This window comes from Populus nigra, chromosome 18, assembly GCF_951802175.1.
Source record: "Populus nigra chromosome 18, ddPopNigr1.1, whole genome shotgun sequence".
Taxonomy (NCBI): domain Eukaryota; kingdom Viridiplantae; phylum Streptophyta; class Magnoliopsida; order Malpighiales; family Salicaceae; genus Populus; species Populus nigra.
The window spans coordinates 2,275,859-2,291,031 of record NC_084869.1 but is presented as its reverse complement, the minus strand read 5'-3'; the positions used below and the strand labels follow the sequence as shown (position 1 = coordinate 2,291,031).

General features: G+C 29.3%; 1 protein-coding gene across 1 annotated transcript; it reads right to left on the bottom strand.

The window, feature by feature from the left end:
* Window positions 1–13,487: 13,487 nt before the first annotated feature.
* Window positions 13,488–14,693, bottom strand: LOC133678063 (flavonol sulfotransferase-like). The gene is given in 2 exon segments (XM_062100239.1): window positions 13,488–14,639; window positions 14,641–14,693. Coding segments are annotated over 2 exon segments (1,050 nt in total). The 3' UTR covers window positions 13,488–13,642.
* Between the last annotated feature and the right edge of the window lie 480 nt (window positions 14,694–15,173).

Below are 15,173 nucleotides of genomic sequence, written 5' to 3'. Positions count from 1 at the left end.
TGGCCTTGTTTGTGCAATAATGTTTTGGCTATCAACAGGCCAGCCCCACTCTGTCATTTCATAACACCTGTGTTTTTTCAAAAAAAATATCAGCAAAAGTTTAACAGAAAAGCCAAGAAATATTAAGGATTTTGGCTGGTGCTTAAACATCCATTAAGAAAACAGAAAGAAATACAAAGCATATACGCTGAATATAGTAGAAGCCTGTAATATAACCCTAAATTCTTTCTGAATAGCTCATCTGCTCTGTAGACACTGTTCACTGCAGAGTATTAATGTTGCAAGACCTGAGGCGGCCGAGGGTATTTGAAGATGTTTGAGAGTGTGATAGAGTTGTTTTTTAAAATATTTTTCACTCAGAAATACATTAAAATAATATTTTTTATTTTAAAAAAATTATTTTTGATATCAATATATTAAAATAATTTGAAAATACAAAAAACAAAGATTAAGTTGGAATAAAGAAAAAAAAAACAAAATTCAATTTTTTTTACAAGTATTTTTAAAACATGAAAACAAACAAGCTCCAACCTTACAAGTCCAACCCTCAATTTTTCTCTTGTGTCAACTTGTCATTAGAGTTCCAATAAGATTTCATTACTTCATTGTAAAGAATTTTGATCGCTTAATACCATGTTGCGATTTCAGGTGAAAAGGCAAACGGATCACAAATCTGCCAAATTCTAAACGGAACCATTGAGGGGACTAACTTAACGATTTCTTGAAACTATAAGGACTAAGTTTAATTTATTTCTTTTATACCTGGTTTAAGAGCATGGCCATGAGCCCCACTTGCTCCTCCAATGGATCAACATGGTTGCAGGGTATGAGAGGGGCCACCTAAACAATGCAGGCAAGAAGCCGAAGCTAGCTGGAAGAAAAGGGCTTCAAAGCAGAGTTGCAGATGTTACAGCCTGTTTATTTTTGTTTTTATGTTTTAAAAAAAATATTTTATTTTTATATTATTTTAATATGTAAACATTAAAAATAAATTTTAAAAAATAAAAAAGTTTATTTTAATATATTTTAAAAATTAATTATTATCATAATATCAGTAGCAAAATGCTCCCAGGAGAATTCAGAAGTGAGGTCACAATCAGGAGCCAACTTGAACACCTGAACCTCTTCCTTTTAACTTTTTATTTTTTATTTTTGGCTCTTCTCTTTTTTCAACTTTGTATTTCTCCAAGGATGTTTTTTTGGTCCCCATTTAAGAATATCCCTATCGCCTGATAATCTCTGTTTGCTCCCCACCCTCTCAGGATTGTATTTTCAAACTTATTAATTAAATTTAAAATTTTATTTGGGATTGGCTAGATGTTTAGTGTAAATTTAACTTTATATTTTGTGTATAATTAAATTAACGAGTAAAGTAATTTGATAATAATTAAAAGGTTGGTTGTAAGAAAATTACTCAATCAGGAATAAACAAGTTCAACTATGAATTGCTTGTTTAATTAAAATCATTAAGAAAGTGATTCTTGGTGCTCGAAAATTGGTTTAAACATGCCTTTATTATTAAAATAAAAAAGAAAAAAAAAGTCAATATTATCACTATACTAGGATGAATTTTGTAACAATAATGAAAACAAGAGGGAATCTAATGAATAGAAAAAAAAACAAATCTCTCCAATGACAACTTTTCCTCTTAAAAGACATTGTGTTTCTACCGACACATTTTAAAAGTGTGTTTTAACATAAAAATATATTAAATTAATATTTTTTAATAATTTTAATATGTTAATATAAAAAATAAAAAATATATAAAAAATTATTTTAATATATTTTTTTAAAAAATATTTTATACTATATATATATATTTTAGATTGTACGACGTCAAAGATTTTATTATCCGCACAACAATTTAGATTTGATGTTTTCTCCACCTTCAATGCAAGAACTCACTCCAAAGCAACGAATAGGAAGCAAGATTTAGGTGTCCACTTGGCCCAAAATATGACACAAACCAAATTATGGTTAATTACTACTTAAGTAGCCATCACTAATCATAACGTTTTAGCTCAAAGATCTCATCAAGGGCTAGACCAATCAAGTGGTTACCGGCCAATCCCACTATCGGGACCCACAAAATCAAACCCTTGGTTTACTATCCTGAGCCCCCATGCACATGGCGAAATCAGACTTTTGGGCACTGACGTGGGCCCCCGACCCCTGTCCAAATTAGAAAAATCGAAAAGAAGACAATCAGGTCAGGTGGTGGTACACGTGAAGGTTGTATGGGAATACTGCACCCCATTACTTTTTCTACACGTGGCTATCATGATCAACAGTCAACACGGTTAATCATGATACACGTGGCTCCCTACTGTTACAATCATAATAATTGGAATGCCAAGTATAATCAAGCAAAAAAAAATATCTCATTTGTTGATGTCACGTCTTAAGAAATATATAATGACATGAACCAACCACAATGAGGTAAATTAATTATATAAACGAGAATATATATATATATATAGAGAGAGTATACATAATTATTTTGAGGTTTGTTTTAAATTATCGACTCAAATTAAAAAAACATTAATATATTTAGTTTATATAAAAATTTAAAGTTGTTATAATTTATGATAATTAAGATTTATCTATGAATATTTTTATTCTTTACATTTTGATGACCAATAAGAAAAAAGAAAATAAATTATAATGATATCACGAGATTTCAAGTGAGAGCAATTTTATATTTCTATTTATAATTTTTTATCTTCTTATAATGAATTTATTTGCTTATGCATCATATATATATATTAACCCCATATAATTGAAATAAAAAGGAAAAAACAAGCGCAAGTACTTAGCCATAACAGTGTCGAGCATGCAGATCTTATCCAAGGGTGGCCAATGCACTGATGGGGCCTCAAATCATGAATCAGAAGTTCTTATAGTTTCCCTGTCATCTACCGACCGGCAAGTAGTTGAACTAATAGAAGAGAAGTTGAAGATTTTTTTGTTTAATGAGATTTGTCTTGCAGCTTTACCATCGGGGTGGAGTGTTTAAGTACACGAGGATAATAGTTGTTTTTTAAATTGTTTTTTACTTGAAATATATTAAAATAATATTTTTTATTTTAAAAAAATTATTTTTAATATTAACAAATAAAAAAATTAATCTATTTTAAAAAATACTTTTAAAATATAAAAATAAATCCGATAACTATAAAGATTTCAATGTACAATGGTGGGAACTGGGAGCATGATTACCGAGCAAGAGGGTCCTACGAAATTGTGAAAAATCATTCATGCTCGATGCTGTGTGCAATTAAGTTGCATACTCCATCTCTTTTCTCAAAAGAATTGTTAAACAAATAAATATAAAAGGCAAAGTGAAAACCCCTTGCGCCCACTGTGGGGCTTATGTGGCCATGGCGTGCTTCTTGATGCACACCTTCTTTTCTTATCAACTATAATGAAATTTTTTTTTTTTTTTTTTTTTGTCCCTTCGGGGACATCCGATAAAATTGGAACGAAACTATAATGAAATTTTTTATTACGGGTAATATTATTTAGTACAAGGATGTTAGAAACATGCCATGGGTTTCTCACTTCTTTAAGATTTTACATTTATATTAAATAACTATTTCAATCTAATAACTTAGTTTAATCTAATAACTTAGTTTAAGCTGTTAAGTGAAATTTTAAGATATAATTTATATTATTTTCTAACACATCTCTTTAAATAAAAACCCTATGGGTTTGAAATTTGCACATATCCATATTATCTTGTGTTTAATTTTTTATCAAATAAATAAGGATAGTGAAATTCGAACTCGTGATCGTTTGGTCATCAAGACTCTAATACTATGTCAAAGAACTATCTCAACTTAATAGTTTAAATTGTTAGATAAAATCTTAAGATATAATTTATATTATTTTCTAATAACAACGTACATAATTAGCTTTTAAGCATATCTACATATGAACACAATACTTAACTAATTAGCCATCCAACTCCCACTTTGCATCATCTTTTTGTGCATATATATATATATATATATATAGTGGAAAACATAAGAAATAATTGCAACACTTGTTGACGATCTCCGACATGCTAGGAAGATTAAGATTATATAACAACAAATGGATTATTTTTGTGTCAAACTTGACATGGTTGAAATTCTGAAGAACACCGAAAACACAAGATAAGGGGATGGCCGCGTGTCCCTCGTAGGATTACATGGAAGATCATGAAGAGGAAGAAAAGGAGGACAAAAAGGGAGCCTGTTTTGTTGTTGTCCTCTAAAATTCCAAAAGGGAATTTCGTTTTTTTTTTTTTTGGTTTATTAAATGGAGATCTGAGTCATGCATCCAATAAGAAGTCAAAGAAAGTGTTTAGACGACACTCATCCAAATTATAAGGCTAATTATATGTTCAAACTTTAACCCTTTTTAGTTCTTTTGCCAATCAAAGATGTCACACAAAACATTACTTTCCGACATTCCTTTTCACCTCTTGGCTCTGTATTTTGGCATTTTCCTTGCCGTTACGTGTTGATGTAAGCCTAAAAATGTATAGTCTTAGTCTTTAGATAACGTCTATTCTTGTAACACATTTTAAGAAAAACAGTGGTAAAATAACATAGTTAATGAAATATTAGAGAGAAAAGAGAAAAGGAAAGAAACAAAAAGATTCCGGAGATATATTGAAATTTTGATTATGATATTATTAATATGATTAGAAAAATCTTGGTAAAATAAATCTAACGACATAAAAAAAGGTCACTAATATTAATCATTGTAAGTTATATTTGTCATCAAAGATCAGTGGGCTATTCTCCACCTTTTGGGTGGTAATTGTGGCTCACTTGAGTCATTATTGATGACCTTTCCTAGTGTTATTAGATTATTTTTATCGAAATTTTTTTAATGATATCAATAGTGTCGTAATCAAAGTTTCGATATGTCTTTAAATTTTTTTCTCTCTCTCATGTCCATTTAATATTTTTAACGGATGTTGCTATTATGAATACTGACAAGTTATAAAAATCACATATCTCAATCGTGACAAGTATAAATTATGCTATTTTGCTAATTTTTTAATCCGTCAAAATTTCTAATTAACTATGATAGTTTTTTTTTTTATGATAACAATGAATATTCTTCGGACAATTTGATGGTTTATTGAGATTAAGTTCTTTCATTGATTTTAAGGATACAGACATGTAGGCGCGGAACAAAATTTTTTTATATTTACAGATACAGTCATAATAAACTTGTGTAACACCTATCTTGTGAGCTAATAAAGACACAACGAGATTCTTAATTGTATGATATTTTACTGAAAATTTTGATGGTGGATTGCCAAACAATGTCATGCTACAGAGTCATGTTCTCAGTGGATAACAGCGTGGATTTGAAGTGGGAAATTTCTCAGCACTGGAAACTAGTTTTCCCCGCCGTTGCCACACCATCTGAAAGGAGCACTTGAGCTTTTGAAGTTTGACGCGGCAAGGCGGCTTCTGCAATATTTCCTGTAAAAGTCTCCGTTATAGCATTCAAGCCCATTCATAATTCCGGCAAGAATTGAGGGGGTAACTTCGAGACTGGGCCCTTTGCAAACATATAGCAATTGAAATCCTGAATTGCAATGAAACTGATGGAGAAACGCCTTCACAGCATATGGGGGCCATGATCACAGAGCATGACATTTTTGCACATTTCTACTTCCATTTTTCAACTTTCCAAGCCGCCCAACAATGATGATATCGAGCCCTGGAAATAGCAGGCAAGCGATGCACTTCTAGACTTTCCAGCTTTGTGCTAATTATAATTTCTTACCATGCCATGCATGCTCACCTGGTACAATATATACCGTTGATCCAAATCTTCTTGGCAAGAAATTGGGCAAGCAATGTAACTCCAGCTCCTTGACTCATAACAGCAAGAAAAATTCGTAACAGTCTACAATGGGCACTGGATAATTAAATGGGCCGATCCCAGACTCTATTCTAAGGTGACAATTTGTTATACATAAGCCAGCCCCAGCAGCCTAGATGGTCCAACCCTGGGTCAAAAAACGTAGGCCCAACTTCAACCCGCCCATGGCCAGCTTGGAATAGGAAACAAAATGGGTATATCAGCCCAACTCGGCCTGCCTGAAGCAGGTTTAGGGAGACTCCGGTTGGGCATTGATCCAATTATACCTTTAAAGAACTTATCTGTTTTTGCAGTGGAAAAGCATTTTTACAAAAATAGAATTTGTTTTTTTTATATGGTTTTAGATCTTTTTAATGTATTAATAATAAAAAATAAAATTTAAAAAAATAAAAAATATTATTTTAATATATTTTTAAACAAAAATATTTTAAAAAGTAACTGTCATTATAATTACAATCGGCTAGAAATTGATCTTCAATCCAAAACCTGATACTACAACATTGCTTCTCACCTATAAAATCATGATTATCTGAAAATATGGTTGAAATTATATTTCTTAAAGATTTAAAAATTTTCTTTTCTTAAGTTTTTTTTTAATCATTTATGATGATGAATACAACTTAAAAACACATTTTCATGAATACATACAATAACGCTGATGTAATCAAATATAACTTATGAATAATGCTACATATCATGAATAAAAGTTAACCATTTTACTGAATATACAAGAATTGTAATTATATTAAACTTTCAAGTCATTTATTTTACATGTTTATTTATCTGAAATTCATTAACCTTTAGTTATTATATTTATATTATCCATAATTTCTAGACTGTTTATTGTTTATGAATATTTATGTGTGCATGACTACTTAAATAAGTTATTTCTCAATTTTCAAATATACCTATATTGTTTTAAATCCTCTAATTGGAAAAAAGGTTGGGTTTTTTAAATTACAGATTAAAGAATTTTTAAATAAAAGGATAATTATAAAATAAAACGTTTTATAGTTTCATCACGTTTTTATTTTCCTGTTATAATTTGAGAAATTATAATTTATATGATTTAAAATAAAAGTTTTCATAATTATAATAAGGTTATTTATAATTCTCAAAAACTCATTTATCCTTTTGTATTACCTCTTAATTCAATTCCCCCAAAAAAGTTGTCTCTCATAGTCATTTCGTCAAACAATTTCCCGGCATCATTGCTATCTTTTTTTTGCCTACTGTATATGAAAAAAAAAAAGAACCAAAAGATTCATAATACTGTTGCAGCAGATGAAGGCAGCACTGTAAAGAACATTGCTCAGACTGTCCAGCTAAGGATTCAAGTTTCTAAGACTTTGCATGAAGCAATTAGTAACCCAAACATTTCCAGATTTCGTGACTTCTGGAGTTTTTTTTAAGATGATTCTTCGGAACAAGCTTTTCAAACTGCTCAAACTTTTTCTCCGCTTCATCTTTGTTCCTCAACAAAGTGCAAATGATCCCTTGACACAAATACGACCTGAAATCCATCGGTTCCTCTATCACCAACATATTTCTGAGTAAGACAGAAACGAATGACTGCCATACTACCTTTGAACTTAATTTATTATCTTGATTGACTCTCTTGACAAAATATAATGCAAGAAATGTATTCTCAGCAGGTAAGCTACAATCAAGACACAAAGAATCATGATTTAATTCCTTGAATCCACTTCTGATTCTAGCCAAACACACAAATTCAATTTGCATCTTTTCTAGACTATAATACAGCCTTTCCATTGTTGTTCAAGATCCAGCCTTTAAACTTTGATTCTCACTCCACAGATCAAGTGAAGAGGGATTGGTGGCCAGCTCCTAAGCAGATTTTAAATTCAGATTTTAAATATTAATTTTTATGGGTTTAAAACCCAATTCTTATTATTCTTACGGGCTTAATGCTTATTGTTTCAATAACCTCAATCAAATATTAATTTTTAGAAATAAATGTTATTTTTTAAAACCGATATTCTAATTTTAAAATCAAATATGATTATGATTTTTTAGTAATTTTGATACAATTTTTGTCCATCTATTTATTTTTATGGATGGATGTCATTTTAAGATGTATTTAAAGATTGATGTCAAATTTATTATAAAATAATAAAAAATTAAAAACAATAGGGATAATTATAGGCAATTAAAAGGATAAATTTTAAAAAAATAAATAGTAAAAGTAACTCTTCGTTAAAAAAAGATGCCGTAAGAGAGACATTATTTTTTTTTCGAATATAACTAACTTCTTATTTAAATATCTAGAACCAATATTAAAATTTTTAATTTTTAATTTTTTTTAATTACTAAATAGCGATTTTAATTTTCCATGATAGATATTAAGTTACGCATGAGGAAATGGTCTTGAGGAGCTCTCTCTCGTTTTAAGTGTTCAGATTTCTATCGCCCATTAAAACAGAAATTGAGAGATAAAATAAGATAAGAGAGAGATAGAGAGAGTTTAGTGTGATTTGAAGAGATAAATAAGGACAATGTTGAGTGTTATATGTCGTTATTTTTATTTATTTTTTATCATTTTTAAATTTCTTGTTTCATCCATGATATAAATTCTGATTTTTTACAATACAGTGAGAAAGAATAAAAATATATCAAATTATAGGATTTTTTTGTAATTACCTCTTAAATAAAATATTGTTTAAACTTAGTCAAATAAAAATCACGAGTTAAAATATATACTATTTTCCTATAATTTTATTTAATATTTTCTTTTTTCTTTTTTCTTTTTTCTTTTTAATAATGTTTTAAAATATTGTGTCGCCATAATTTTTTCAATAGTCAATAGCATGTTTCGCCCCTCCACTCCCTCCCGAAGCGAGGAGCACAAGAGAGGATGTGAATGTGAAGATGGTAATTCCAAAGCATAGTTTTGAAATTTGTCTCCCTATGATAGGTTAATTTAAGATTCATAGCTAGAATTAGATTGAATTTAAAAAAAAATAAAAAAAATTAAAACCTAAAATAACTTGACGATTCGGTCAAAACGACATCATTTTAATTTTTTAAAAAATTCAGAATTAACTTGGGTGATCCGGTCAAAACCTGAAACTCAGGTCTTGAACCAGATCGGATTTAAAATTCTGATTCCAAGTTTCATTATATTAGCATCACAAAACAAACAAACAAAAACAAGATTTTTTTTTATCTTAGAAATAAACAAGTTTTCCGCAAAAACTATATATATATATATGTTGGTATCTAGTAATCTTATAAACTGATTAATTTTTCTTTTTATCAAGTGACACATTATAGCAGTTAAAACAGTTTATAGTCAGTTTAGAGACTGTTTGAAATTCTAATAATCATTGTATTGTAATAATATATTTTTTTAAAAAATTATTTTTAATATCAACATATCAAAACATTCAAAAATAATAATATTAAAATTACTTTTTAAAAAATTTAAAATTTAAATAAATAATATTTAAATTATACTATCAAACACCATTTTAACCCGTTGATACCAAGTTTTACAAAGTTATACTTGTAAAATATTGTTGATAATATATGCTATTAAAATGCTTGTGTGTTATTATATACTCAAGAAATTAATTTGAAAACTTCTGATTTTTTACTTTCAAATGGTTTACAAAATTGTTTTATTTTTTAAAGTCTTATCAAATACTCTTTACAATAATCTATGGAGAAAGAGCTATAATTAAAAGCCAAAAGTTTAGTCCGTAATCGTCTATCTAGCTCAAGGATTTGATTGTCTTGTGATTGAATCTGATAAGCTTAGGAGAAATTCGCTTCATTAGTTTGGAGCTTCATCATTGACGTTCGCTCTTTTATATATATATATATATATATATATATATATATATATATATATATATATATATATATATAAAAACTAAAAGATACGAATGTTTTTATTGCGCACCGACTCATAAAACAATACTCATTTTAATAATGTTCTTCTTTTAATTTATATTCTAATGTTTTTAATATTTAAATTATTAAAAATTAAGTAACATAATTTGTTACTATTTACTTTATATAAAGTAATTCTAATCTCATGACATGTATTATGAGTTTAATGAGTTAATCTGGTTGAATTAATTTTTTTTTAATTTATATTTTTAAATTGCATCTTTCATTGTTGGGTTGATTATGATTATGTTTCATAATTTGTTTCGATTTACTTTTCATGAGGTTGTTCTAATCTCATGACGAGAGTCTTGTGAGTTAACCTAGGTAAATTCGGGTTATTTTATTGTGTCATTTTTTAGATTGAATTTTTTTAATTTTATCCTTTAATAATGAGTTGATTGAGAATTAAAATTCATGATTTGTTTCAATTTTTTTTCTATAGGTTATCACAGTCTCATGAACCAGGTGACGAGTTTAGCAGATTAACCCGGTTAACTTAGATCTTTTTTTTTTTTGCCTTTTTTTCTAAACTATGTTTAAATGTTTTCTAATTTCATCCTTTAGTATTTGAATTATTAGATATTAATCTTCATGATTTGTATAGTTTGTTTTTTATGAGGTCATTTTAATTTCATGACCTGTGTTGCGAGTTTGAAAAGTTAACTTGATTGACTCAATTTTTTTTAATTGATATTTTTTTTAATTTTATCCTTAAATACTGGGTTGATTAGGAATTAGGATTCATGATTTATTTCCGTTTGATTTCTATGAGGTTATCCTATTTTCAAGTCGCGGGTTTCGCGAGTTAATCTAAGCAGTCTCGGATTGTTTTATTGTATCCTTTTTTTTTTAGATTGAGTTCTTTTTTTAATTTCATCTTTTAACAATGAGTTAATTGAAAATTGAGCTTCATAATTTGTTTTGATTTGCTTTTTATGACATTGTTGTTATTCTAGGATTAAGGCAACACAAACATCTAAAAAAGGATGAATTAGATATGATAGATAAAACTATAAATTAATTTTTTTTTATCTACTAACATGCAATTCTAAACACTCAACCAAATAAGAAAAAAATAAACAATATAAATATGATAATTAAAGAGTGAGAGCTTAGAGAGATTGCACCAAAAATTTTAGAGGTTTGACAAACCACCTACTTCTTTCATTGAACTTTCATTCAAGAGTTTTATTATTACACACCAGTCTTTTTAGCAGGCGAGACCAAACTGTTACAAGATCTTTTCACGGGTGTAAGATCAAACCCAACCCTTTTACGGGTTTAGAATCAAATTGTTATCCCTAATCGTTTTATGAGCTAAAGACTAGAAAACCTTTCACCAATACTTGTTGAAGGACAAGTATTAAACCATTCATAATTTTGTCTCTAGGAGATTTTTCCAAGTGTTTAGAGTGTCACTTATATTTTTCAAAATATACTTTCTTAGTAAAGTTGATTGGAATAACAATTATGCTTTTTAAAAGGATTTTTTCAATTTACACCTAACCTTATTTTTTGATAATCACAAGTGAAATAAAGGTGTTATAGGCTATTTTTTAGAGGGAGTATGCTTATATTTTTGCTTTAAGAGTTCCATACTTGTTTTGGGCAAGTAAAAGGCTAAGTTTAGAAAAAAAAACTAGTCATTAGACACAATTTTATGTCTGTTAGCATAATCGATTAGATCGTTTTATAATCGCTTGGATCATTTTTGAAGAAATCCAAAAGTTTCTAGAATTTTTTCAAAAATAAACTAGTTGTTTTGAGAAACGGTCAGACCGGTTTGAGAAATGGTCAAAATATTTATCAAAACAGTTAGACTGTTTTGACTGCTGCCTTGTCATTTCTAAAATAATAAGATCGTTTTGGTTACTGATCGGATTTTGTCCTATTTTTCAATATGATCTTTTCTTGGTTTTCTTTCATTGTTTTGGGTTTATTTGGGTTATGCGAGAATTATAAAATGTTTTAAACAAATCTGATGCTATTTGACAAAACCATATTATAAAATCTTGATAAGTAAAATTCATAACCATTATGTTTATAAGTTTTTTATTTTTCACCTTCACATATTCTTTTCTTACTTGTATAAATCATTACAAAGGTGCACGAATGTACCCCCAAAATAATAATAAAAAAACAAATTTTTTTTTTCCAATGAGGCCATAGATATCAGTCCACTAGTGTGTGTGTGTGTATGGCAAAAGTTTTTGACTTTTATGTTCGGAAATGGAGGTAAAGTATTTGACTAGCACATTTGAATCCACAGAAAGTTATAAAACTGACAAGGAAGGACATGATGTGTAGTTCTATGGACTACAAATCTATGGTGGAAAAGACAGTGTTAATAATGGTTGATTAATTAATATACAAACCCTTAGGCCTCGTTCTTTCAACGGAAAATAATTTTTTAAATATAATTTTTTAATTTTTATATATTTATTTACTATTGAAAAAATTAATCAATAAAAATACTTTTTTAATTTAGTTTCCAGAAAAGTGTTTTCTTTTTATTTTAGATAAACAATACTTTTCAGAAATTGTGAAAAATTTAGAAATATCATATTATTTGCTGATTATAACAAATTTGATCCTCAAACTTTAATTGCTATATATTTTGTTTTAAATCTTTTTTTTTTCAATTCCACCCCTTAAAATTTGATTTAATTTGATTTTTATATTAACTTTGATCTTTATTTTTATGAATATTATTTGCTTTTCTCTTATTATTTTTTTAATTGAAATATCAAATTTGATCCTTATTCTTTTCATTATTACTTATTTTATTTGAAATAATTTATGAAATTATAATTATAATTATTATTTTAATTTCATCATCTTTTAAATTTTTTTATATATTAGATTTGATCTCCATTATTTTAATTTTTATTTATTTTATTTGAGATAATTTATGAAATTAGATTTTTTTTTCAATTCCATTTTCATTTAACTTTTTAATTTTTAAGATTTGTTTCTCATTATTCTAATAAACTTGAAAAAAATATATTAATAAGTTATTTTTCAGTTCATTTTCTATGACATAACCAAATACTGAAAAATATTTTCCAACTTATTTTACATGACACCACCAAACATCAGAAAATAATTTAGTTTTTTGGAATTCAATTTTTAAAGAAACCACTTTAAAAAAATATATATTTTTCAGTACAGTAAAAAAATGAAGTCTTAGTTTATTACATTAGGAACTCTTAATTCCCAAAAGCAGGATGTGGTTTTGGACCATCCCAATTTCATCAAACAATAACTTAAAAATTAATAAATCAAATTATATTGTAAGACATGCTCGAGAAGAGAAGATAATCACCTGAGGTGTGAAGAATTTTTTTTTTTTTAGCCATGAAAAATAGTTTAATTAGTTAGGTTTTGAGTTTGTTTTTTAATAGTTATGAATTCGAGTTCCTTCAGGATTACTGGAAGTTTATATGATTGTTAATTTTAAAACTCGTAATATTAGTCAAGGGACATATAAACTGACCCGAATACTCACTATAATAATTATGAACCATACACCAGGGATTTTTTTTATTCTGATACATGATGCGCCAGGGATGATTCTAGAGAACTACAGTCTCACACATGGTTACATAGCATTAATATTGCAGCTTAAAAAATTAACCAGGTAGAGAGCTTAGAACAACAAAGGTAGATTCTGCAACACATGCAAGAATTCAATAGTATTCTGATTTACTCTTAATTATATAGAACTCGACGATAATCGAGTCACAGAAGTGAACCTGCACGTACGGTTTATTCAAGCAGAAATTAAGCAAAAGAGACTCAACAGTAATTGAGTCTCCGGTTTCATGTATGGACATCAGACCAAGCCGGAGTCACTGAACTTCTCTTCCATAATTTGGTTGAATTTTACTGCCTTGCCATCTGTCAGATAGTTTTTCCAGTCACCTGCTTTACCTTTCCTGAAAAAGGATTTGTTCTCGAAAGTAGGGAGGTCAGGAAGGTAGTATTTTCCATTCTTGTTCACCTCCAAACGGCTCAGATTCTCGAAACTACACATGCTCACAATTTTTTCTGGAGCTCCTTGTTGCTCTTCCTCGATGGAAAAGGGGTGGCCCATGAACTTGGCCATTCTCTTTACATGGAACGGCCCGTCAGTCTTCAAATCTTCATACTTGACTAAGAGTACTTTCTCCGGGAATTCCAAGCTTGCTTTCCAGAACCCTAGAACATGGTCCCAGTATGGTCCGAAAGGATAGATCCCTTTACAATATTGCTCTAATGCCTCTTCCAGAGGGAAGGATTCAGAGCCGATGCCACTCACTTGCTGATCAAAATTCCAGTGAGAAATTATGACATCCTTGGGATCCCTGCATATGTAGATGATCTTGCAGCTTGAGTCTATGATGGATCTTGGCAGGGAACTGTAAGGAATATGTGTTGCCACAAATGGGGTTTCTAGGTTTCTGTTGTTTGAGTCTTGGGCAAGTTCAATCTCCAAAAAGGGCACAATCTCATGAGGCAGTTTTTTGAGCAAAGGGTTTGTGGAATCATTGACCCGATTTCGTGACACGATGGAGAAGGCCAGTGCCTTGAGCCAAGCTGTGCCACTTTTTGGAGAGCTGCACAAGACAATATCAGTTGGCTGGGGAGTGAAGGACTCCTGAGCTGAAATTACATTCTGTACCAACGACGGACCGTACCAAAAGCCTTGATACTCGTAAAGTTTTCCAACTGGTTTCCAGCCATCATCTTGACGAAGATTTGAGATTATCTTTTCATATTTGTTCTTGATGTTTGGAGATTCACTGATTTTTGAAGCATCAGACATTTTGAAAGGGTATAAAGAGAGAGAGAAGTGAAAATGTGAATAATTCTTCTGTAATTGATGTGCTTGTGAAGCTGAACATGCTCAGCCTCTATAAAAACCCTTGTTTACTAAACCGACAGTTAGTCCGTAATCGTTGTGGAAATTGGATTTTGACTTCGCTTGCTGTATAAAGAACACGTCTATCTATCTCAAGGATTTGATTGTCTTGTGATTGAATCTGATAAGCTTAGGAGAAATTCGCTTCATTAGTTTGGAGCTTCATCATTGACATTCGCTCTTTCACACACACACACACACACACAGGGGGGGCAAAAGTTTTTGACTTTTATGTTCAGAAAGGGAGGCAAAGTATTTGACTAGCACATTTAAATCCACAGAAAGTTCTAAAACTGACAAGGAAGGACATGATGTGTAGTTCTATGGACTCCGAATCTATGGTGAAAAAGACAGTGTTAATAATGGTGGATTAATTAATATACAAATTCTTTGCCTAGTTTATTTAGTGGAAAATAATTTTTATAATTTATAATTTTTTTATATTTATTTGTTATTAGAAAAA